At 37.7% G+C, this 24,463-nt stretch overlaps 1 protein-coding gene across 2 annotated transcripts; it reads right to left on the bottom strand.

Annotated features, from left to right (window-relative positions):
• Positions 1 to 3,116: 3,116 nt before the first annotated feature.
• LOC133525594 (ammonium transporter Rh type C-like) lies at positions 3,117 to 22,702 on the bottom strand. Of its 2 annotated transcripts, XM_061861901.1 has the most exons (10): positions 22,272 to 22,702; positions 19,779 to 19,900; positions 16,088 to 16,279; positions 15,608 to 15,750; positions 8,569 to 8,737; positions 8,220 to 8,332; positions 7,022 to 7,210; positions 6,007 to 6,171; positions 4,153 to 4,243; positions 3,117 to 3,818 (listed from the first exon to the last, which is right to left on the bottom strand). In XM_061861901.1, exons 2-10 carry the CDS (start codon positions 19,885 to 19,887, stop codon positions 3,736 to 3,738), a joined length of 1,254 nt encoding a protein of 417 aa, XP_061717885.1. In that variant the 5' UTR covers positions 19,888 to 19,900; positions 22,272 to 22,702; the 3' UTR covers positions 3,117 to 3,735. The 2 variants fall into 2 exon arrangements, with proteins under 2 accessions (XP_061717885.1, XP_061717884.1); XM_061861900.1 differs by lacking the exon at positions 22,272 to 22,702 and having other exon boundaries at positions 19,779 to 20,098.
• Between the last annotated feature and the right edge of the window lie 1,761 nt (positions 22,703 to 24,463).

The raw sequence follows: 24,463 nt of genomic DNA, 5'->3' as shown, positions 1-24,463 counted from the left end.
AGAAAAAGTTTGTAAAATACCTCTGCTTTAAAATTAAAACTCCTTATAATTCATCCAATTATGACAATACTTGTAAAAAACATCACCTTATCCCACTACATAAACGTCGACAGATTGCAGATATTACTAATATACTTAATATTTTAAATGGTAACATTGATTGTCCTGAATTGCTCGCTAAGCTCTCCTTAAATACTCCATCTAGGTCTAAAAGATACTTCCCTCCCCACTCAATTCCTTTTTCATCACGTAATTACAGAAAGAATAGCTTTCTACTACGAGCTGGTAAAAGTCTAAATGAACTAACGAAGGAGCGAGATATAGACGTTTTTAATAGCAACATCACAACTATAAGACGGATTCTAACAGACAAATTACTTGAGTGAGCGAGTCGTATGTGTTGGAATATTATTGTATTATTGTATCGATTGACGTATTAAGTTTACTAATAAGTTTTGGTTTCTTTGTTCAGTATATAATATAATAAGTATTAATATTTAAAAATATTAGTGGTAACACGTTGTAAAAAAAAATCTAGTGCTAACCACCAATTATCTGTTAACCTGTTGCTACCGGTGGGAACCTATAATTGGCTCTTTGTTATCTATATATATAACTATTGTACAATTTATAGCTGTTGGTTCTCCGAACAATAAATAAATAACATCAAGAGTGCCTGATTCTAAAATTAGTGTCCTCTACAGTACCTATAGTTTTTAGATTTAAAAAAAAATTAACATGACATAATTGCTTTCCTTCGAATGCGGGATAATTTAAAAAAATGCTAATATTTATTTAACTAGAAGACCCAAATATGAATTTCATACTTTTGAACACTTCGCTACTAAAACGCTTATCAAAACATCTTCAACATGTGAATGTTGCACCAGTAGAAAGTGTGTTTAGTTTAATAGTTAATAAGCGATTTACAAAAATATCCTACTTTTGAATGTATCCCACAGCATTAATCTTAATGTCTATTATTATTATTTGTTTATTGACATCACTGCATTTTTTGATATAATATTTTTATCCGTATTGTTATTATTAGTATAGTTATTTACATTGAATAACTACTATTTACTGTGACTGCAAAACGAATGATCATAATGTATTTTAAATTATTTTCGGAAGTATACGTAGACTACTAAATTTAGATATTAGGCAATAGGTAATAATGTTTTGTAAGGTAATTTTAAGTATTTAGCTATTAAGGTTAACTTGCTATACCCTATTCAGGGTCCATGTTGTCACAATTTAATTTAAGATAACATCTGTATGTACAATGGAATAGAATAAATAAATGAAATAAATTCGTTGTAATACTTTCAGAAGTAGTCAACCAATACTTAAGGAAAAGAATAAAAGTCCTTATTCATACCTATAGCTACTTTAAAATGTACTTTTATTATATGTTTCAATTACCTACACATACTAGATCTCGTCAAGTTTACTACAAGATTTCCTAATAAGTGTTTAAAGTAACTGACCTACAGTCATGTGGACCCCTAATAAACATGCTACGGGGTCCTTGGACCCCACTTTAAGAAACCTTGTCCTACACGAAGCGTAGTTCACGGATCTTGGCTGGCTCTATAAAAACCCCGTTTATAGTTCAGTAATCCAATCGCTCCTCCCTTAAGCACTTAACTTTTATCCGTAAACTTGTAACTTCGGACAAATTCCATCCAGCCTATTTTAAATTCAATTGAACATCAAAGTTAGATCGGTCCACACTTGAAACAGAACTAATTTAAAGTCTGGGTCAAGTAGCACAACAATTGGGTTTTAGGATCGCTATTTAGTATGTAGTTAGTTTTAGTTTTAGCTTGGGCCCGCGGTCAGCCAGCTAACTAACTTCTCAACTTGGAAAAGGTCGACAAGAGAACTTGTTTTGCTTTCACGAGCCTGAAGGCAGGTTCTGTTTTAATACTTTTATTTGGGTTTTCATCTTGTTTTGACACGACGTTGAGCGTGTACTGCCCCCAATCAGAGAGAGCTGCTAACGCTAAGTGGTCATCAAGAACTGCAATTAGGAGGCCATTTCAAACGTACATTTGACATCCAAATCGTATTTGAATGTCATTTATATGGAGTGTGGATTAAGAAGGAGTGAAATCTCCTATGGTAGAACTATTGCAAAAGTGTACAGCTGTCAGCTATAAATAATAGTTTCAAATCTCTCCAGAGTAGCGCTAGAGTAGCTAAGAACTTAAGCGTTATTGACGAAGTGAAGTGCGCTGTCTATGATTCAATTTTTTTGTTAAGTATTCTAGGTATTGTAGCGCCACCTATTTAAGCTTTTTTGATGACACTTGGTACATGGAGATTTAATTCCTTACCTTCCATAGTCATTTAGTTATCTTTCGTGCATACATTTCACTTGTACTTGTCCGTACACGTTGTGTCAACAAACAAGACACACGATCATTAACAAGAATACATCATTTTGATGTCAAAATGTAAGCTTGAATTGTCCTTCAGGAGTCTTCTCAAAAGGCATTTCGTTCACATTTGGCTCGTGTTCTTGTCTGACGACACGAGTCCAGGTTATATTTAAATAAGATCAAAACCTTATCAAATTTTTAAAACTGAATTGGTCTGTCGGTAGCAATTATCATGGTTTTCAATTGGATATTTAGGTTTAATTTATATGCGGTTCTGTTGATTGTTTTGTTTTCCTATAAACTTTGTTCGCATACTCGTATAACCTATACTAATGTCATCCCTTTTCAGTGATTGGCCCCTTCAACCCTATTTTTAGAACTACCTGATATTCGAAAGTGCTCAGGAGGCCCATTTTGGTTTAAACAATTGTTAAGGTTTTGAGCCCTAAAAGACCTGTCTACCCTTAGAATACCCAACTGGCGTGAATGGGCGCAGGATAGGGCAGAGTGGCGCTCTCTTGTGTCAGAGGCCAAGATCCTGTTTGGGTCACTGAGCCAGTGAAGTATTTAGTAAGGTTTTGAATTTGTTATGATTCTTGATTCTGATGGAAACCGCAATCTTGTAGGGTTGGGTTGGGTTAGAATCGTCTCTACGACTATAATAGAAAGATTAGATAAATGACTGTTGACAGTCACAAGAAATACTTGCTCAAGAATATATAACCGTACTCTATTAATATTATATCTATTTAATATTTGTTGTGCCAATATGGATATAAACTTGTATTTGAAATAAACACCAAAACAAAACATTTAGCTTTCATACAATATTTTATTTCAATTTCCACAAAAACAAATACAAAAAAAGGAAAAAAACGAATAACAAAACAAAACGTTGGTCGAGTTACACTTAGGTTAATACCGTCAATACAGTTGACATTATGCTGAGACGAAGATTATCTATACATACATAATATAAAATATGTATGTAATTACAACTTAACTGATTTTCTTAGGTCAAACTAATACTTCTTAGAATACCGAATGAGGTGAACAATCACCGGTTCATTCATTAAAAAGCTGAGTAAACTCAGCTGTCTTAAATCAGGTAGGTTTTTTAAGTTGTTTTTTTTTTACCTTTCGTCTCGATGAATATTCCACAACCGTTATACCAAACCACAAAATATGACTCAAAATTGCCACATAAAAATCAACAAAGGAAAAATGGGCCGTATTGTGGTTTAGGTTAAATGGTTTAAAAAAAAACTCATAATTCGAACGATTTTAACTCATAACAAAAAATACCGATTTAATACAGTTGGTCAGATTTCATCCAGATTTAAGTAAATTAAGGAATCTCCCAAAAGTGTTCGTCATTAAACTGGTGTGGCTTCGCTAGTGGTTCAAATATCTTCAACCTGGTTATGCAACCTGAAAAACAAAATAGTGACGTTGGGACATTTAACATCTCCAAATTTAATATATTATTCGGGTCAATGTGGTGAAGACCCCCATATAATTTTTTCGGCTAGGAAGTTCAAACTGATATATTTGAAGTCGGTGCCAAGCCAAATTTTGAAGCCTATTTTGATATTTGATTTGTTACAGTTGGTACCTTGAAATATTTTGACGTTGTGCAATAAAGAGGATTTGTATTGCATTGCGTTGCATTGCATTGCATTGCATTGCATTGCATTGAATTGCATTGCGTGGCATTGCATTGGAATGCATTGCATTGTATTGTATTGTATATTTGCATACTCACCCGTGATAATCCCAAAAACGAGTGCCAAGACCAGCGTACATATAAGCGCCACCAGTTGCATGGCACCCTGCGTGCCTGTGCTTCTCCCGTGCTGCCAAATGTACCAAACTGTTATGCGTTTATAGTTCGTGTCATTCACGAAGACGCATGGCGCGTTTTAACTCGTATTTTTGTATGTTATTAAAGATTAATATGACAAATCTGGGCGTCATCGTGGATGACACGAACTATATCACATAATGCAGATTCGCACGCTACTCCGGTGTGTGAGCAAGATAGCCATATGCATCCCTGCATGACAATGTCTTGCTCGAACATCACAGCGGTATCCGGATTCAACGTGAAGACCACATTAGTATAAGGCCTGTGTGGACACTCGAGTTGGGCTGGGCGTGCAGCAGGGCGGGGTGTGCGGCTTGCATGTAAATGTTCAAAGTTCAAAGTTCAAAGTTTTTTTATTGTATGTAAGAATCAGGTTACATTGTAGGTCGAATATACAATTGAATATTTAGTCACACCGAAACTTTACCTTTTCAGGTGTACATACATTTACAGTATACACATATAATTATGTTAACATATTAACTTACATACTAGTAACACTCATGAGAAACTTAGATAATCATTTATACAGTAAAAACATTCTTTTATAAGCCACTTTTTTGTGCTCGACTTAAACAGCTTTAGATCCATGTCTTTAAAATGATCAGGTAATTTGTTGTAGATTGTGATGCACATGATATAGGCGTTTTTTGAAGTAAGTGACAGGTTAACATATGGTTTAGGTAACCTGTGTTTGTATTTCGGTCTAACAACACGAGGACCCAATGATATGTTTTCTGTGAACAGATATTTATATTTGTGAACAAAAACAGAAACTTCATAGATATAAAGACAGGGGAAAGAAAGAATATTATTTTGTATGAAATATGGACGGCATGACTCTATTGGATTAACTGAAAATATGGCTCTAATGCAACGCTTTTGAACAATAAATACATTATGCTTATCAGTGCAGTTCCCCCAGATTACTACGCCATACCTTAAAATTGAGTTAACATATCCATTATACGCTATTAGTGCTGCTTGTGTGGAAACAGTTTGATGCAAACGCAATGCAAACGTATAAGAGCGGCCTTAGGGCACGCTGCTCAAATCACTTGTAAACCAGACGCCACGCTACTTGTCCTGCTGAACGCTCTGCTTCGAGCCTCCACTCAATTTTAAAAGCGGAATAATACTAACATTATAAATACGAAAGTTTATCTAAACTGAAAATTTTAGATTTTTTTGAGGAACTAACAGATGTAAAATTATAAAATGTTCATCCTGGAATAGAAAGTAGAAATCAGTTAAATGAGTTTTACGCAGACTAAGTAAGACAACGCGGCAGCAGAGTTAGAGACACGCCACATCATCTTGAGCCGTATTATGCCTGCTGTACATACTCGTCGAGAGCCTGTCGCCGAGCCTCTGCAAAAAACCTACCCAATCGGAGATGGGCGCGATGAGAGATGAGAGTAAAAGCGAGACGAGAAAGGAGCAGTATGTACTCGTTCTCGGCCTGTCTTGGAGTTTCTCGATGAGTGTGTACAACGGACATTATGATCGTAATAACGGGCTAGGAGTTTGATCTGGATTTTTTATGGATATGATTTGTCATTGTCAAAAGTGACTGATTATTCAATCAGAAAGTTACAGAATTATAAATCCAGATCAAATTCATAACCTGTTAATAAAATCAGTATACCCTTGGCACGGTGTCGTTGCTGTGATAGTGCATGACACTGTTGAAAATCGCGCTGTCAACGATTGTCATCTTAACTATGCCCCCAGATGTCAAGCATTACTAACTCCAACAGCTTCAAAGACAGTCTTCAGGCCTTCTGGGCCGTACATATCCTCTGTTGCGACCGCAGCGACTATGATAGAGATGATACCGGAATAGACCCCGGGAAAGCCGTGTAGGTGCAACACGCCGCATGTGTCCAGGAGACCGCACTTCCTTATGAGGAATGGCTGAAAAACAAGGCTGCGTTACTTTTTATAAATAATTTACCCAATCTAGTTCGCAAATGCCGGCGGTCACTTCCACTGGGTGAACGGGATATCAATATAATTATGCGCGTGCGATAGAGATGGAAAATGGCCGGTCAATGTATTAAATTATTTGTGCTTAGCATTATTACTTCATCTGTGACTGTTAAAATATCGTATCTTACGTATGCATACTGAACTAAAAGTTTAAAATGTTCTTAAGCATTTTGTATATGGCCATCTAATCAGACATAAGGATAAAATAAAATGTTCTTAAGCATTTTGTATATGACCGTCTAATCAGGGTCCATGTTTCTGTTGCAAAGAAACTTTTTGGTAAGGGCCAAAAAATTACTAAAACTTTTCAAAAATCGAAGAGTTAAATATAAATACAATCAAATTACATTTACCATAAATAAATGATATTTGATTCGTTACAGTTGGTACCTTGAAATATTTCGAGTTTGTGCAATAAAGAGCATTTGTATTGTATTGTATTGCATTGCATTGCACTGCTTACATAGTTGTCATATTTTAAGCACGAATTTTGTCCTTAGACATGATATACCTATTACCTCCTACAAATACTTAAATCTTAGGTAAATACAATGAATAATACAATTATCGTATGATCATATCATATTTAATATCATCCCATCAGGTTGCCATACTGTAAAAACCTGTCTTCAGCATTGCAAATCCGAAAACGCTGACGAATGCAGCACCCATCTCGATTAAGATAACACCACCGGCGAGTACACATACAGATATAGGTATAGACACAGACATATTAAATTTACATAATCATTATATAAGTAAGATAGAAACTTGCCTTCAGCATCGCAAATCCGAAGACGCTGACGAAAGCAGCACCCATCCCTATTATGATAGCTCCCCCGGCGGTTATATGCATGTTGCACACTGTACCGACACCAACGCCACCCGCGAGCGTCGAGTTCTGGATGTGCTCCATTTCGAACTTGCCGTGGCGAAGCAACGATGATAGAACGAAGGTGACCACCTGCAAAAGTATAATATATAGGCGTCCGTAGAGCGTTTCCCACAGGTTTTTAGGGTTCCGTAGCCAAATGGCAAAAAACGGAACCCTTATAGATTCGTCATGTCCGTCTGTCTGTCCGATTCTGTCACAGCCACTTTTTTCCGAAACTATAAAAGCTATACTGTTCAAACTTGGTAAGTAGATGTATTCTATGAACCGCATTATGATGTTTACACAAAAATAGAAAAAAAACAATAAATTTTGGGGGTTCCCCATACTTATAAATTATTTTTCATCAAATTAAAAAATTTTTTTCATCAAACCCATACGTGTGGGGTATCTAAGGATAGGTCTTCAAAAATGATATCTAGGTTTCTAATATCATTTTTTTCTAAACTGAATAGTTTGCGCGAGAGACACTTCCAAAGTGAAAAAAAGTGTGTCCCCCCCCCTGTAACTTCTAAAATAACGGAATGAAAAATCTAAAAAAAATATATGATATACATTACCATGCAAACTTCCAACGAAAATTGGTTTGAACCAGATCTAGTAAGTAGTTTTTTTAATACGCCATAAATGGTACGGAACCCTTCATGGGCGAGTCCGACTCGCACTTGGCCGCTTTTTTAACTATTCAATTTCCATTAGACTAAGATATTTTTCAATTTCATTTATAGTGGGACACTCACATAATTTAGAGTCAACTTCGCCCGATAGGCCTTTGCTTACGCGCGCGACCAGTGAGGCTCGCCCAATGTGACACAGTTGAGCACTTTAAAATCAGAGTTGACGGGTGGTCGCGCACTGCGCAGTTTAAGAGATAATATTTCCTCCTGCAGACGCTCCGATTGCTGAGGCTTTCTCGGGGGATTACAGTATGGCGTTCTTCAAAAAAGGAGTGTACACGTTTTAAAGGGTCAGCAATGCGCATTTAACACCCCTGTTGCATGCATCCATAGGCTACAAAGATCGCTCACTATGAAGCGGGCCGTATACTTGTTTGCCACCAAAAAAAAAATATGTTGCTTACCGAGCAAGCTGCGAGCGATAGGTAAGTATTGACCACAGCCCTCTGGTAGTCAATGTCAGAGCCCGTGAGCGCGGCATTGAAGGACGGCCAATAGACGAACAGAAATAATGAGCCTGCAAAAATTTACTACAATTGTACAAGTATACACACAGGAGCACTGAAAATGCCCAATGAGTCTATTACCCATTTTCATTGCAAGTGTTTATTAATCATTGTCGGTCCTGAGGTCTAGGAATAAATACTTCTTGAACTCTAAACTTTAGAGTCTAAAGAATTAGTTAAAAAAACTTCAAATTACAATTCAGTCAGAGAGTCGCAAACGTTTGATGCCTAGAATAAAATCACCAACCAATCATCGACGTGACGTCAGTGATGTAGGAAGGCCTCTCAAGCGGATGTCCGTGGTCATCCTGTGTCTGGTCTCGCCGCTTTCTGCAGCACACCCAGGCGCCGCTTACTGCGATCCCGAAGAACGCCCCGTATGCATGGATTGCCATTGAGCCGCCAACGTCTGTTGCCTAGAACAATACTAACGTCACAGCATTTATTTTATTTTATTTTTTATTTTTAACAACAACAAAATTACACAGCATTACAGTATACTGTAGTGCTTTACTAATGCACTGCGAAATTTAGGACATAAAGTATATACATGCATACACATCAGGTACAGAATACAGTCTGGGACTAGGTAGGTCAATATTATTTTTAAGTTAATATCCGTACACAAATAGAATAACAAAACACAAGAGAACCTTAATAACTAACTGAGGACGTTTCCGGTTCACTTGAACTTAAACTCAAATTACTCCATTTCACTATAAGACATAAGGTCAAAAACACATATTCTCATATAAACATGAATTCAAAATAGTCTAACACCAAAATACCCAAGTCCCAAAACACCCTAAAACTCTAAATTCAAAACGGACTTATCTCTATTATATACTATTACCACGATCGCCTACTGTCATAAAAGCAGAAGGCCCAAACAAGCCATTCCTGCAATACACCATTCATATTCTACACGATTTTCAAAATACAGTAGTTTCAAAACTAGCTAGTCCCAAAATACCCTAAACGTCCTAGTGGTAATGGTTATTCCGGACAAGATAAAAGAATAGAACCTATATTAATGACTGTCACACAATATCAGGGCACTTAATATTGAAGTGCCACTTTAGAGATAAATGAATAAAATTATTTTCTGTCATCCTCCGAGATTTTCTTATCCAACGCAATGGCGAGTAAAAGTAAATTAACGTTTATTAAGAATCAAAAAGGCTACGCGTGTTTGCTCTACGATGGGCACAAATATAATTTGAGCCACATAAATAAAAATCAGAGTAACAATTATTACATTACATACAGTCGGTACGAAAATCCCAATTACGATGTTTTGATTTGCCGCCGGTCACCTTTGACCATTTGGATTGCACTAAACTACTAAAGGATATGGTACGACTTCAAGCCGAGCTTGAGACGGTTAAAGCGAACTACGTAACACAAAGTGATCTTGACGTACTAAAAAGTGAATTTTTAGAAATAAATACTATTTCGCCGCCGGCGCGCTTGTCCATATGTAAGGTAAACAATAGGCGCGGAGCCTGGTGTATGAATAGCGGCCCTGTCGGATTGTCTCACACTTCTCATATGAATGAAACGACTGCGAGCGAACAAATAATAAAGGATTATAATACGTCTCCTATTCAGAGTGAGGAAAAACTTCAATATAGATCCGTAGCACGACCGAATGAACGATCTACCCCACAACAAGAAGCGAGCGAAAAATCTACCGCGGCTCCTGGGCCGGCCGGCACGGGCGCAGCGAGCGAGATGAGTCATGCGGCCGATCAGCTGCGTGAACTTGAAACCGCTACAATAACAAATGGCATAAAAACTAGCTGTGTTGATAAGCAGTACGCTATGGAACGGACGGATCAAAATAGGCGAAGTATGAATTTAAATGTTGACGATGACGGTTTTGAAACTGTAACATATAGGAAAAAGAAATCGAAGTATCGCTATATAGGTCAATTTGGAATGGCAAACGAGTTGGATTCGAAATTTAAAGCTGCGGAACGTAAAGTGCCTATGTTTATTTCAAACGTTCACAAAGACGCCCAGGATAAGGACATAGAGGAGTATATTTTCTCTAAAACGCAACAAAAAGTCACACTCGAACGGATTGACATTAAGATAGATAAGGGCCATAAAGCGTACAAGTTTTATGTATATCCGAGTACACTGTCAATGTTTTTGGATGAAAATATCTGGCCGAAAGGTATTGTTTTCAGAAGGTTCGTGCATTTTAAGTACAAACACTCGATTGGAACACATTCCGAGTACGGCAAGGCAAACAATAAACCTACTATGGCTTAGCCAGAAGAGGTAGCAATGAATTAATAATTATGTTATATAGATTTTCTAGTTTTAACTGTAAAGGTGTGAAGCGCTCTGTGGATACTGTTAGAGAGCTGTGTCAGAACTCAGACTTGGTTGCTGTGCAGGAAACTTGGCTTATGCCTGATGATATAGCCTATCTCGATACTATTGACTACAACTTCTGCTCCACGGGCACCTCGGCAGTGGACACAGCGGCGGGCATGCTGCGCGGGCGGCCCCACGGAGGTGTGGGTCTTCTGTGGCGACGTACGGCGTTTCAAAGTGTTTCCGTAGTGCAGTGCAGTAATATGCGTTTGGGTGCGGTAAAGATAATGACTAACGATAATCGTCACCTTATTGTGGTAAGTGTGTATATGCCCACCGACTGCAGTGAAAACTTAGCCGAGTTCACAGACTGTTTGGGCGCGGTAAGTGCAATAATAGAAGAGCACGGCATAGAATCGGTATTTTTAATGGGGGACTTTAACGCCCACCCCAATGAACGGTTTTACAATGAAATGATTAACTATTGCAACGAGCAAAAATGGTGTTGTGTAGACGTTAATAATCTAGGGATAAACTCAGATACGTATACATTTATCAGTGACGCACATCTGTGCAGACGTTGGCTTGATCATTTCGTGTTGACACAGGCTGCGGTACCATCTGTGCGCAAAGTATATGTCAAGCATTGTGTTACCTGGTCGGACCACCTCCCTATAGTTTTAGAATGTGATTTGGACATTATAGTACCTAAAATAACTAGCGAAATAAACAAAGACAATAAAAATGTAATATGGGGGGAAAGAACGATGGAACAAATTGACTTGTATAATAAAGAGTGTCATAAAAGACTACGTTTAATTGAGTTCCCATCTGACTTACGGCAGTGTGGGGATAAGTGTTGCCGGGAGCCTAGTCATAGACATGTGTTGAACGCGTTATATAACGACATTGTTTTTTCTCTAAGAACGGCTGCGACTGTTGGTAGGGAGGAAAAACAGTGTAAAGCTAAGCAACGTATTGTAGGCTGGAATAGGCATGTTAAAGAAGCTCACATGGTTGCCAGACAATGGTTTAATGAGTGGATTGTGTTTGGGAAACCCACAAACGGTATTTTATACAGAAAGATGTGTGAAACTCGTAAGATCTTTAAATCACGGTTAAAATGGTGTCAAGATCATCAAAAGCAAATCAAACTTGATATCATAAGCTCACACCACTCGAAAAAACATTTTAAATCCTTTTGGAAGTCCACAAACAAATTAAAACCCTTGACTGGCCTACCCAGTGGAGTCGATGGTGTGAGTGACCCTAAAACGGTTGCTAATTTATTTAGGGACCATTTTGTAGTCAAGTCTCCCTTAGGTCCTACGATGCCGGAGGGATTCGATGGAGATACCTGTAGTGAGGACGTAGGACCTAGAATTACTGCCAGAAGCATAGATAAGGCTATCAAGTCTATGCACAAAGGTAAGTCCCCGGGTCACGATGGTCTCTCCATCGAGCACCTGCAGCATGCCGGGCCCCACATATCAAGGTTGTTAGCCATGTTTTACACTCTGTGTATTCGCCACTCATACCTTCCTGATGACCTAATGCGGACGATTGTTGTTCCTGTAGTTAAAAACAAAACTGGGGATTTAGCAGACAGGAATAACTATCGGCCAATATCGTTAGCGACAATTATTGCAAAAATACTTGACAGTGTGCTTAATTCACAGTTGAGTGAACGTGTAGAGCTGCATGATAACCAATTTGGTTTCCGGCCAGGATTATCCACGGAAGCGGCAATACTGAGTCTTAAGCACACTGTGAAGTACTATACTACCAGGAGGACACCTGTTATTGCTTGTTTTTTGGACTTGTCCAAGGCTTTTGACCTGGTTTCCTACAAAATACTGTGGAAAAAACTTGAGGACACAGGTCTTCCACCAGAAACTGTAAATATCCTTAAGTATTGGTATGGGAACCAGGTCAACAGTGTTCGATGGGCAAACGCAATGTCTGACGAATATAGGTTGGAGTGTGGAGTGAGACAGGGGGGTTTGAGCTCACCGACACTGTTCAACCTATATATTAACGGGTTAATTGAGACGCTCAGCAATACGCATGTCGGATGTCATATAGATGGGGTATGTGTCAACAACTTGAGTTATGCAGACGATATGGTGTTGTTGAGCGCGTCAGTGTGTGGGATCAGGCGAATGCTGAAAATTTGTGAAGCGTATGCAACTGACCACGGCCTCAAATATAATGGGAGCAAGAGTCAGTATATGGTTTTTGAGACTGACCGCAAAAATACAATCGAGCTTCCATCTATATACCTTAATGACGCTCTTTTGGAAAGAGTTGATTCCTTTAAGTACTTGGGGCATATAGTTGCGGTCGATCTCAGAGATGATATGGACTTGGAGAGAGAGCGAAGGGCCCTGTCGGTCCGGGCGAATATGATCGCTCGAAGGTTTGCAGGATGCTCTATAGAGGTGAAAGCAACATTATTCAGAGCTTTCTGCACTTCCCTCTATACCTGCTGCCTGTGGGCGCAGTATACGCAACGGGCTTATGGGGCCCTCCGTGTACAATACAATAACGCATTCAGGGTGTTGATGGGACTGCCCCGTTTCTGTAGCGCGTCAGGTATGTTCGCTGCGGCGCGCGTAAATTGCTTTCACACGGTAATGCGCGGGCGCACCGCATCCCTGATGCGTCGGGTGCGGAGCAGTCCCAACATCATTCTGAAGATGATAGCCGAGAGGGTGGATTGTGTATATTTATCACACTGTGGAAGATTGCACTCTCCCACTAGTAGTGTCAAATGGTGAAGCCCTTTAATAAATTAAGATTTTTAAAATTTAGAAATTTAGATTTTTAGTTAGTTTTAGTTAGTTTAAGAAGATATGTGTCTCTTGTTACACGAAATAAAAGATTTTTATTTTTTATTTTATTTATTTATTTGATACTAGTGTGTTTTAAGACTGTGTTATTTTAAAGAATGGTGTATTTTGGGATTAGTGTATTATGGGATTAGTTTGATCCGAGTTTCAACTCTTATTACATTAGGTGTTTCGGGAGTAGTACATAATCATGATAAGTTCGTTTTATATTTAGGGTGTTTTGGGACTTGGGTATTTTGGTGTTAGACTATTTTGAATTCATGTTTATATGAGAATATGTGTTTTTGACCTTATGTCTTATAGTGAAATGGAGTAATTTGAGTTTAAGTTCAAGTGAACCGGAAACCTGAGGACGGACGGTCATCCATTGCCTCACAATGGTTTTTGCATTGCTCACAATTTTGCCTTCAATTACTGGCAAAAAAATCGCAGTCTGGAGCCGACTGGAGAAGTGCGTTGATGTAGTGCAAAGCACGAACCAGTGGTGATTGCCTGTACGCCTTCGTGCGCGCTTTAGGAGCTGCAAGTAAGTCGCGATTACGTGGCCTAAAATTGAACTTTGCCACAGACAGAGAAGGGATGAGGAGGCGTACCAGCTGTGAGACCAGCTGAGGGCAGTCTGAATCTCCACGTAATATTCTGCACGCGCCGATCATAAGTGCATAATTACGCCTCACTTCTAAGGAGTTAAAACCCAGAGTTCCAAGTAAATATTTTGTCGGGTAAAGGAAAGGATAATACCCATAGACTTTTTTAAATAAAAATCTCAGAAAAGTCTTTTGGATTTTGTCCAGAAGCAAGGCGTAAGTGACCTCATGGGGGTTCCACACCACAGACGCTGCCTCCAGTTTACTCCTAACTAGAGCGGTATAAACCATCTTGATAACAATCGCGTTGTCAAAATCACGAACGTTACGGATGACAAATCCCAATCTCCGATAGCATTCGGTAGCTAGGGTTCTCATATGAGCATGAAAGTTAAGATGCGGGTCAAATATGACACCTAGGTAAAGACCTAGTGTCAACGCGGTTAATTAATTTCGTTCCTAACATGTAATTACCAACTAGCGGACTACGAGATCGGCTAAAAGACATCACAGCATCATGGAAAGTATTCAGTCGAGCGTGGACAAACCACGTTTTCCCGGCCTAGCGCCAGGGTCCGCTTTCCTACTCAATCTGTTCCACTTTGGCCGGTCTTCGGCATCCTCAAGTGTGAGATTATTCTCTTCCATGATCGCATTCACGACGTCCAGCCAGCGCTTCCTAGGCCTACCGCAGCCGCGTGATTTAGGACCTTGGACTGTGAGGTCGAGGCATGTATTTCCGACATAGACTACTGGGCGAATGATATTTTGAGTCGGGCGTCTTGCGACCCATCGAATTTCATGCTTCAATCGATATATCATCAGAATCACGGCCTTTCGATTTTTCATGTCGCGAAGGCAATTTTGTCCCTCGTCTGGTGTAAAGGGAGCGACAAGTCAATATTAGGGGACAGTTCCGGGGGAGACATATTAGCGGGTTGCGTGTTCAGCAGCTCGTTAAAGTAGCTACGCCACCTCGCCTTTACCCCTTGGAGTGGCAGGCCGTCGACTCCCGACCGATTGTGATGTCATATAAATTTTAAATTTGATTAATTGAAATAAAATCGAAATTCCAACAACTCAAAAACGACTTGACTTGAAGAGTTATTAACTAGGAATACGTCGCAAACCAAAGTGGCGTTGGAGTGATAGGATATCATACTGATATGATATTTTTATATTAAATGAAAAATAAAAAAATAAAGGAAAGAAAATATGGAGATGGGAAGAAATGTAAAGATGGAATAGTAAGATTCGCACGCTTCTGGTAAGCTTTGGTAGCTCAATTAGTTAAAAGCGATCGAACCGGTGTTTCGAATGGTCGCAAGTTCGAAATTCGAATCATGCTCGAAGGGGTGATCGAATTTCTCCACTTTTCCTGTTACCGATTTAAACGATCACCATTGAAATGTAATTATATACTAATCCTTTTACTTACCCTGAAAGTTGAACGACTTTGTTTGATTTTAAGGTATTGTCTTACACCAACTTCGTGAATAGAAAAAGCCAACCCTGATACCTCAATAACTGCTTCTATAAGGTACAAGTTAAGGCTGCCTATGAGCGCCTCCACGATGGCTATGACAAGCAGTTGATTCACACTAGCGCGACCAAGTAGCGCCCCAAATGTGATGAGGACCGTTGCTGACATTATGTCGGCTTCTGTAAATGGAATTAAAAATTACGTTTAAGGAAACTAATCTGTTAGAGATTAAAACGACTTATATTTATAGAGAGCGTGCATTAATTGTAGGGAGAAGCACGGGGGACCCGTTTATGGGCACGAAGTATTCAATCAAGTCTTAGTTTTCGATCTTATGCCAAATGATTATAGACTCCTCCAACTTTGATCTTAGTACCATTAACTGAACTTTTTAGCTAACCATGATTGGAGGTAATATAAAGCCATTATTGACTATAATCCCTAGCCAAATCACTTGACAAATCTATGTTTTATCGAAGACAGAGTAGCAGTGCTCCAAAAACATGATAATCTCACCAAGGATCGTCTTCTTGTTCAGAGGTATAGTCATGTCCTTCATATGGAACAAGCCCTGGGTGATAATGGACCACTGGGCCACTAGTGCGGCCAGCAACAAGTTGATACCGACCGCACCGTAGCAGTACTTCATGAGAAATGTCATCAGGAACCCGAAACCGATGTAGATCATCACGTGGGCGTCTTCGTAACCTGACAGGAGGATTAACAATTTAAAATTTTGCTTTATACATTGCCCATCGTACAAACGTAAATAACTTAATATAAGAAATAGAAAATTGAAGGCAAAAGACGTATACAATTCGAAGTCCGAAAAGATGATCGAGACCAGATAACTGAAAATCAGGAGGTACCAGTCAACACACGGTTCATGAGGCAAAGGACCGCAACAGATGGAGACACATATTTATTGCTAAAAAAGAAGTTACCATCCTCAGTAACAGGCTCAGGGAACCGATTACGAGTAAGAAGAGGAAGACGTTATATACTAGAATATACAAATAGTGCGGACCAAATAAAATTGACGGCCCATGATAGAGGACCTTAAGAGCTACCGATTGCTACCCTGATTATGTGTTATCAAAATGCCATCCATCGACGACATTCTGATAATATCAGTGCACCTTTCTTTCACCAAAATCTCGGCGAAAACATTATTATTATAACCCAATCTCAAAAACGGAGATTCTCAATTCGTTAAAATGACATCAAAGTAAGTCAGTCAGACAATGTGTCTTGTATTTTGCATTAGCTATCAGCTATTTATTAAAAGACACTTAATAAAATACCAATGCTTGGTAATAGTCACAAACAGCTAACTGTCGATTTCTAAAGACCGATGTGCGATTTTTATTGCCGGGTACTATAGATACCCTAAAATCATAAAAAATAATGCTAATATATGTACATATAAGACAATGTGTCTTGTATTTTGCATTAGCTATCAGCTTTAACAATGTGAGCATTTTCTATTGTATATACCTACAATAACAACTAAGTACCTGGGCGACCGAGCATTGCTCGGTTATAACTATTTATTGTAATATGGTGGTGTATAGGTGATAATCTTATCTACATTTTTTTACTACATTAAACTTGTCTAAAACAATAAAAATTAAAAAAAATATATATAAACTTGAACATATAAAAAAAAAAGCTAGTCACCGGGCGAAATTCGAACCCGTAACACTCGTTTAGCAGTCCGCGTCTTAACCCGCTGGACCAGACGGACAGTGGCCGGCAACACGAAATTAGCGACCATATTCTGCGACGAAAGAAAAACGCATGAAAACTCGAAAACACGTGTTTTCCCAAACATAAGACTAATCTAGATCGATTGTTTACCCCCAAAAACCCCCATATACCAAATTTCAGCAAAATCGTTAGAGCCGTTTCCGACATCCCGGAAATATATATACATATAATATACAAGAATTGCTCGTTTAAAGGTATAAGATATGTATTTTAGTAGGCAATCCCTCGTTTTTGCTAGAAAAAAGTCATACGAAAATCAAGTGACTTTTCACATTTGTTAGGCATACTTATAGCAATTTCAGTACTTTTTAAGTAACACGTAGATTTTCTATAGAAAAATAACATTTCATGAAGTACCTGTAGTAACAGGCTGATAAGTATAATAAAATGCTCGCAATTTAAACTGCGTTGTGAAGTCTGTTCTTTTTGTGAACGGTTATGGTGTTACCAGCGAGCGCTTATAAAAAGGATTAGCTCTGAAAAATTCAAGCCGAAAAACAGAAAATTCTCGTGTCCACCTAAAAGCAAGGTTCTATCAACTTTGTGCGCGCCAGTAGTTTTACTAAAAGAGACCGGATATAAAATGGCATTGAATAAAACTGCATTTCATACCCTACCCAGGAAACATAGTTACCTATTGGGAATTCCGTAAAATACAAGAAATACGTCCAAAATCCAGACACCACCGAAAAATCCACAATTATCTCACTCCCGTGCCCCGAAAGCTTTCACACTCCAATGACTAGCAGTGGTTCCCATTCTTGTTTCCAATGAACGAGCGGCTGCCTCGGGTGGGCTAGTATAAATTATAAACTGGAATATACCTCATATAGTAAAGAAACAGTGATCAAGTTTGCCAGTGCCCGATTTCAATGGCACTAGTTCCAAATTCTCGGGAAAGCAGTCTTTGAAATCCTTTGACCAAATCAGAATATTTGATACAGGTAGTAATAAAAAACCAAGAGTAATAAGCGGCTTAAAAGATTTGAAGAACTAATTAGACTCTTGAGCATCAACTTAGTTTTATGAGACTGCTTAAGAAGACTTAAGTCTTTTTAGAATCCGATTGAAGGGTGCTTCTCAAAATTAACTCATTGCCAATCGTCGAATATCAATAAGAAATTATATAAGTACTGAAATAATCACGACAATTGCAAACCAAGAACAGCTAATACATAAATCCAAGACTTCACAAAGAAAGCTTAGAAATAAATAAAAACTATAAGTTAACTGATCTCTGTTACACTGGTTTGTCCGAGATGAGTGTTCTAGAATAACGATTAAAAAAAAAAAGGTAAAGCTCACGCATTCTGCGCAATAAATTCGAGGCTTACATGCTGTTCCGATTTCATACCATTCTCTACCGCTCGTATACCATTGGCAATGTATTAAGGCCTTCATTCTTGTACGCTCGAGTATATTAATCGTATGATAAAAAATATGTTCAACAATTTTAACTGGGCTACTGAAAAAACGCGCTCTATACAGTATGTCACAAGAAAATATTCACATCTGAAATTATTATGTAGATAATATTATAGTATATCTCATCTTCATCTTTTTCGTCGTTCTCTCATGCCTGAGCATCGTGACCAACGACTATGTCCCTCCATATAACGCGATCAAAGGCTATGTGGGCTGCCCTCTGCATGGAACCACATGCTTGTCTAATGGAATCCGAACATCCTGCAGGGGCTTTTCCTCTAGCGTGCTTGCCTTAAACTTGACCCAGTATGTGCTCAAAGAATCTGAGAGCACTCTCCTGGCAGATTGTTGAGAGTCGTTTGGTGATTTTTAGTTCTCTCAGAATAGACTCATTAATAATATAATTAAAAATATCTTTAAACGATATGTAAAATGTGTTGGTAACGCAGCCAGCCTAATTTAAAGTATCTACTAATTTTAAACTGCGCGCCCTTCCAAGATACCTACCGCGAACACCGAAATTCGCCATATTCGGGCACCTTTCTCTTTTACTCCATAAAGGCGTTATTAGAGTGACAGAGTTAGATAATCGAAATATACGAACTTTGATTTTCGTAGTTACATCTAAAAACGCAACGCAGCCAAAAACAACAATACTCGATATTCTGGCCGTGTATGTGTGTTTGAAAGGTCAATCGCTTAACGAGGGGTGGAATGCTAGGGTCGGCAACGCGCATGTGACTCCTCTGGAGTTGCAGGTGTAGGTACATAGGCTACGGAGACTGCTTACCATCAGGCGGGCCGTATGCTTGTTTGCCACCGACGTAGTATAAAAATTAAATACACTTTTGGGTTTATGTGCGTTTAAACTTAAACGATTGAAGATTACTTCTAGTGGACGCAGGTGCTCTGGGAAGGGGCATGTTAGTAAACATATTGTAAATAGAAAAAAAAAATGTTTCTGAATCTGTTTTGTTTCTGAATGTATACAAAAGAAAATTTTCGCACTTACCTCGAACATTGACGTTATTATTGCCATCATATCTAACAAAGACAAAGAAGAGTATCACCAGCACAACTTGGAAAACCAGAATCCACAGATATTTTAATCTCGATGCCATTTTATTGATGGTGCTGAAAAAAAGAACAAGCATATAACTAATTCACCTACTAATTCCACTAATATTACACTAATAATATTAATATTTTTTTACTAATATTCCTCTTCACCGCAATCGGTTCATGTTTAATTCGTTTTCCGTGCAGGCGGCCCGTCTTTGGAACAGACTTCCCTACAGCATCAAAAATGCTCAAAATAAGTATGCATTTAAAAAATCTGTACCAGCTTTTTTTGACGACCGGTTTGGCCTAGTGGGTAGTGACCCTGCCTACGAAGCTGATGGTCCCGGGTTCAAATCCTGGTAAGGGCATTTATTCGTTGTTGAGCATGGATATATTTGTTCCTGAGTCATGGATGTTTTCTATGTATTTATATTTATAAATATTTATATATTATATATATTATTGTCTAAGTACCCTCAACACAAGCCTTATTGAGCTTACCGTGGTCAATTTGTGTAATAATGTCCTTTAATATTAATATTTAAAAAAAACAGTTATTAAACAGCTTTCTTTGCCAGCAGAATGAAAGATCCATAATGTAGAGGTAATCTCTATATGTTTTGTCTTTATTGTATGTGATATATGTATATTTATATGTATGGTAGGTATGTTATTATATTATATTTTGTTGGTGTTGTTAAAGTAGCACCGCCCACAATCTTCCTGCTTTGCCTAAATGTTGGCTGGTAGAGAATACCTCACGCATTAAGTCCGCCCTTTGTACAGTAAGGTTTTCGTTATATATATTTCATGTATGATAATTATATTATTGTCTGCTTCTGACGACTCCTTTGAAGAGTTTTTTGTTACTTCTGTTCTGCAAGTCACTTTGCAAATGTCAAGTGAGTGTTGAAACTTGGGGATTTGCCAAAATGTTAGCTCTCAAAATTTGACTACTATATCTAAATCAGTTGACTTAAACCAAATGTAGGCCAGTTGGCATAAGGACCCGTTTACACATTGATTAGTTTTAAGTGCGAATACATTTTTGAAATAGGGTAAAGGGAGGTAAAGAAACTGATTTGACAAAGCCTTAGTAGCTATTTTCTGTTTTAAGAGACACGAGATAATAAAATAGCCTAAACTTACGTGAAGTAAATTTAGATGATCCAAATATTCTTATCGCGAGCTTATAGTCACCGGCCGGTCGCCCAGTGCCATTGCGAATAACATTTTAATATTTTGTATAGTTCTACCTACCATAATGTATAAAAAAAAATATATACTATCTAAGTACCTACATAAAAAAATAGGAAAACATGTTAATGTGATTTTTATTGTTTGTTAGTTGATGGGGTTAATATACTTAACTAACTATCACTCAATAGGTACTTTTAATTTAAGTTCTTAGTTAACTTTGTTTTATTTTATTGCTTTTCCTGCTGCAACTATATACCTACGCTATGTACGCTCACGAATCGTCATAAGTAACTATTTATTGTGTCTAATATTGTAAACAACCTACTCATTAAGTGAAATGTAAATTTCTTTTGAGTAAATAAATGTCTTTAACCAGAAATAAGTTGACTATGTTTACTTTAGCGTATTGTTCACAAAAAAACCATCAAAAATACTAAACGTAAATACAATATTATTCAAAATTGTTCAATAGGTAGCCCTACTTTTATTTTAGTCTAGAACCAACTTTTCAAATCGGATAATTTGTCTCAGAGGACAAGAAAGATATGAATTGTCGTTTACTCTCTCAGAGTTCCTTTTAACCCACCCAATACATGCGAATTTATAAGTACGAGTTGGGAATATTGCGAGGAAACTGGACAAATAATCCCTAACATGGACTGATGATTTCCTTCTGAGGTTGAAAGTGAGAAAGACCGTCTATCTGGTAAGACGTCTACAAGTACGTCGCTTCTGGCTCTTGCGTTTGTACACATACTCCAGTTACTGAAGGTCAGTAGAGTAGAAGGAACGAAGCTCTTCCTCTCAGATTGTGTCTGAGCGCAGTTGGGTCAAAATTATTTTCGTTGTCTTGTTAATTGTCCCCAAAACATGTGACGGAGTTGAGCTTTTTGTATTGGGTGAAATTTAGTTTTTAATTTTTTTCAAGACAATTATAACCTACAGCTAGAAAGACGTGCAATATCACTTAACTTCAGAAGCGAGACACTACATATACAAATACGAGAGTTCTTGTCCTGCACGTGTATGTGTCCGCTAGGAAGAAGGAAGAAGATGGAGAGTTGTTGTCCTATGTCTTCTTAACCAAAAATGTTAAATTACTTCTCCACATTAACGTTACTAAAACACTAAATATTTGGTATGCCTCGCCAAAGCGGACTTACTTTCGGATGCAACAGAGAAATTGCTAAGACGAAAATATTCTGTCATACAAAAATATAAGTCATAACAAAATAATACTTACAGATACTATTTCAGGTCTCTTTCATTTGAGTTACAATCTTATATTTAAACTCAAGTCAATTCATATACCTATTATTTTACTCACTTTCATTACCGACATTGCATTTACGGGAAAGCAAAACTTAAAGATATATTACTAGATTATTTGTAAACAATAATGTAAGAATTAAAAACTTCAAATTTTGTTGAATTTACTTAAAATGACAAAGTCAAATGTCAAGTCCCATGTTTACAGTATGTTGTCAGAGTTACCAGGTAGTTTATGAGTAGCCAGTTATATTTTGTGGGTATAAATATTTAAAGTCGGGATTACATTACTAAAACAAGACGCGACGCCTCTCGACGTAACACCGTATTGAGTTGATCTAATCGTATGATTTTCTTCTATAAACTCCTTACTTGACTAAAGCCCGACCGATATATGATCACGCGCCATATTGCGGAATTTCATTGGAACAAAATTTTTCAGCCCTCTTGACAATGCTCATATATTTCTGGTCGGGTTTTATTCGCTATGTGCACGACTGTCACGCAACCTAGCGTCCGCAAGTCTAGGGGAAAACGTCAATGCACTACATCTTATAAAATTACTCCAAAACTAAAAACTACTGAACAGATTTTCATTCGACTTTCATCTTTCAATAGAGTGTTTCTTGAGGACGGTTTAGATATATAACTTGTTAAGGTTTTGTGTAAATTGGTTGAAAAATAACGATGTTGTCGGAAAAAATCATGCTGGCTAGCAGCTTTAACTATTCCAAAACGCTGCCTTATCTGTTTGAGCTATAACAACACAATGTATGGTGGGGTTGTCTCTCTTTCAAGGGTCTACAAAAAGTCCCCGATGTTGAATGTCTATCTTTTTAAGATAACTTACTATACCCATTCTTAACTTCTAGAAAAACATCACATAGTATGTGGCATTTGCAAAGCTATTTCCACGGATACAGTATTAATAATTATCAAATTGAATACGTTAGTTATATTAAGCATTTCATACAGATTACAATGGTCCCTTACACTATACAATTTAAATGAATACCTATTTCAGGAGTAATCGTAAATTAAAGTTTCATTTTACCCATATAACTTGTACGAAATGTTAAAGACGCTATCCGCAGCTAGTTCTAATTTTTACCACCTTATGCGTGGGGATCGCTTTACTTACTTTTACGACCATGCACTTCGCACGTTCCTCATAATATCGGGACGCTCGTATGGGTTTATTGGTAGCTGGTAATGAACTAAATAATAATACTATTACGAAGACTATTTAACAATTATTTATTGAGGGAACAGAGTAGACCGCGTTTACGATTGACGTGAAAAGCATGGCATGGCACTTGGCATAAAAAGTTAGCGTGATCCGAACTTTTTATACACGGTGGGGCCTGTATCTAAAGCAAAAAATTAAAATGTACATTCTTCTCCTCAAACTACGCAACGTTTGTTTGACGACTTTGAAAAAAAACTTGCGGTTTGAATTTTGTTACATTTTAAAGTTAATTCGAACACGCAATGTACTATGAAATTGATTATGTCTGTAGAGTGACTAGACTGACAGGCGATGTCAATTAGACGGAGTTTTAAGTACATTGAAAATACTATTTACTTTGTTTGAAAAAAGAACAATCTAAAAACCTTATGATTTAAAAAAGTTGCTACACAAAAGTTGTCTAGTTTGAGGACTAGAATATACGTTTTAATTTTTTGCTTTAGTTACAGGCCCCACCCTGTATATTATATAGCATTAAGTTAAATTGAAATTCTCATTTTAAGTGAATAATGTATTCTTATGAGAATAAATGTCTTAAACCATTATAGCTTCACGGATAAACGATATATCAATACGGCTAAGTTAATCGACATTAAACTTTCGTGAGACATCTTCTAAAATATTAATATATAACAGCTACACTCACTTGACTTTTTTCGTCGCTATTGGCGACGTTTTGTGCACGGAGTACAGCCGACGCGAGGCACTCAAGCCTGAGGAAGAACCCCCGATGGGTTCGAAACATGTCGCCAATAGCGAACGTCAAGTGAGTGTAGCCGTGATATGTAAATATGGCTAAGTTAACTTAAAAAAACCTTCTCACCAACTTTCACATAACTTTGAATGGAGTGTCGCGTGCCATAATAAGCGTCATATAAATTTATGGTGACTTCTTCACTTTGTTATGTAAATAAAAT

This window comes from Cydia pomonella, chromosome 15, assembly GCF_033807575.1.
Source record: "Cydia pomonella isolate Wapato2018A chromosome 15, ilCydPomo1, whole genome shotgun sequence".
Classification (NCBI taxonomy): Eukaryota; Metazoa; Arthropoda; class Insecta; order Lepidoptera; family Tortricidae; genus Cydia; species Cydia pomonella.
Note: the sequence above shows the minus strand (reverse complement) of the source record. Positions and strands in the feature narration are given on the sequence as shown.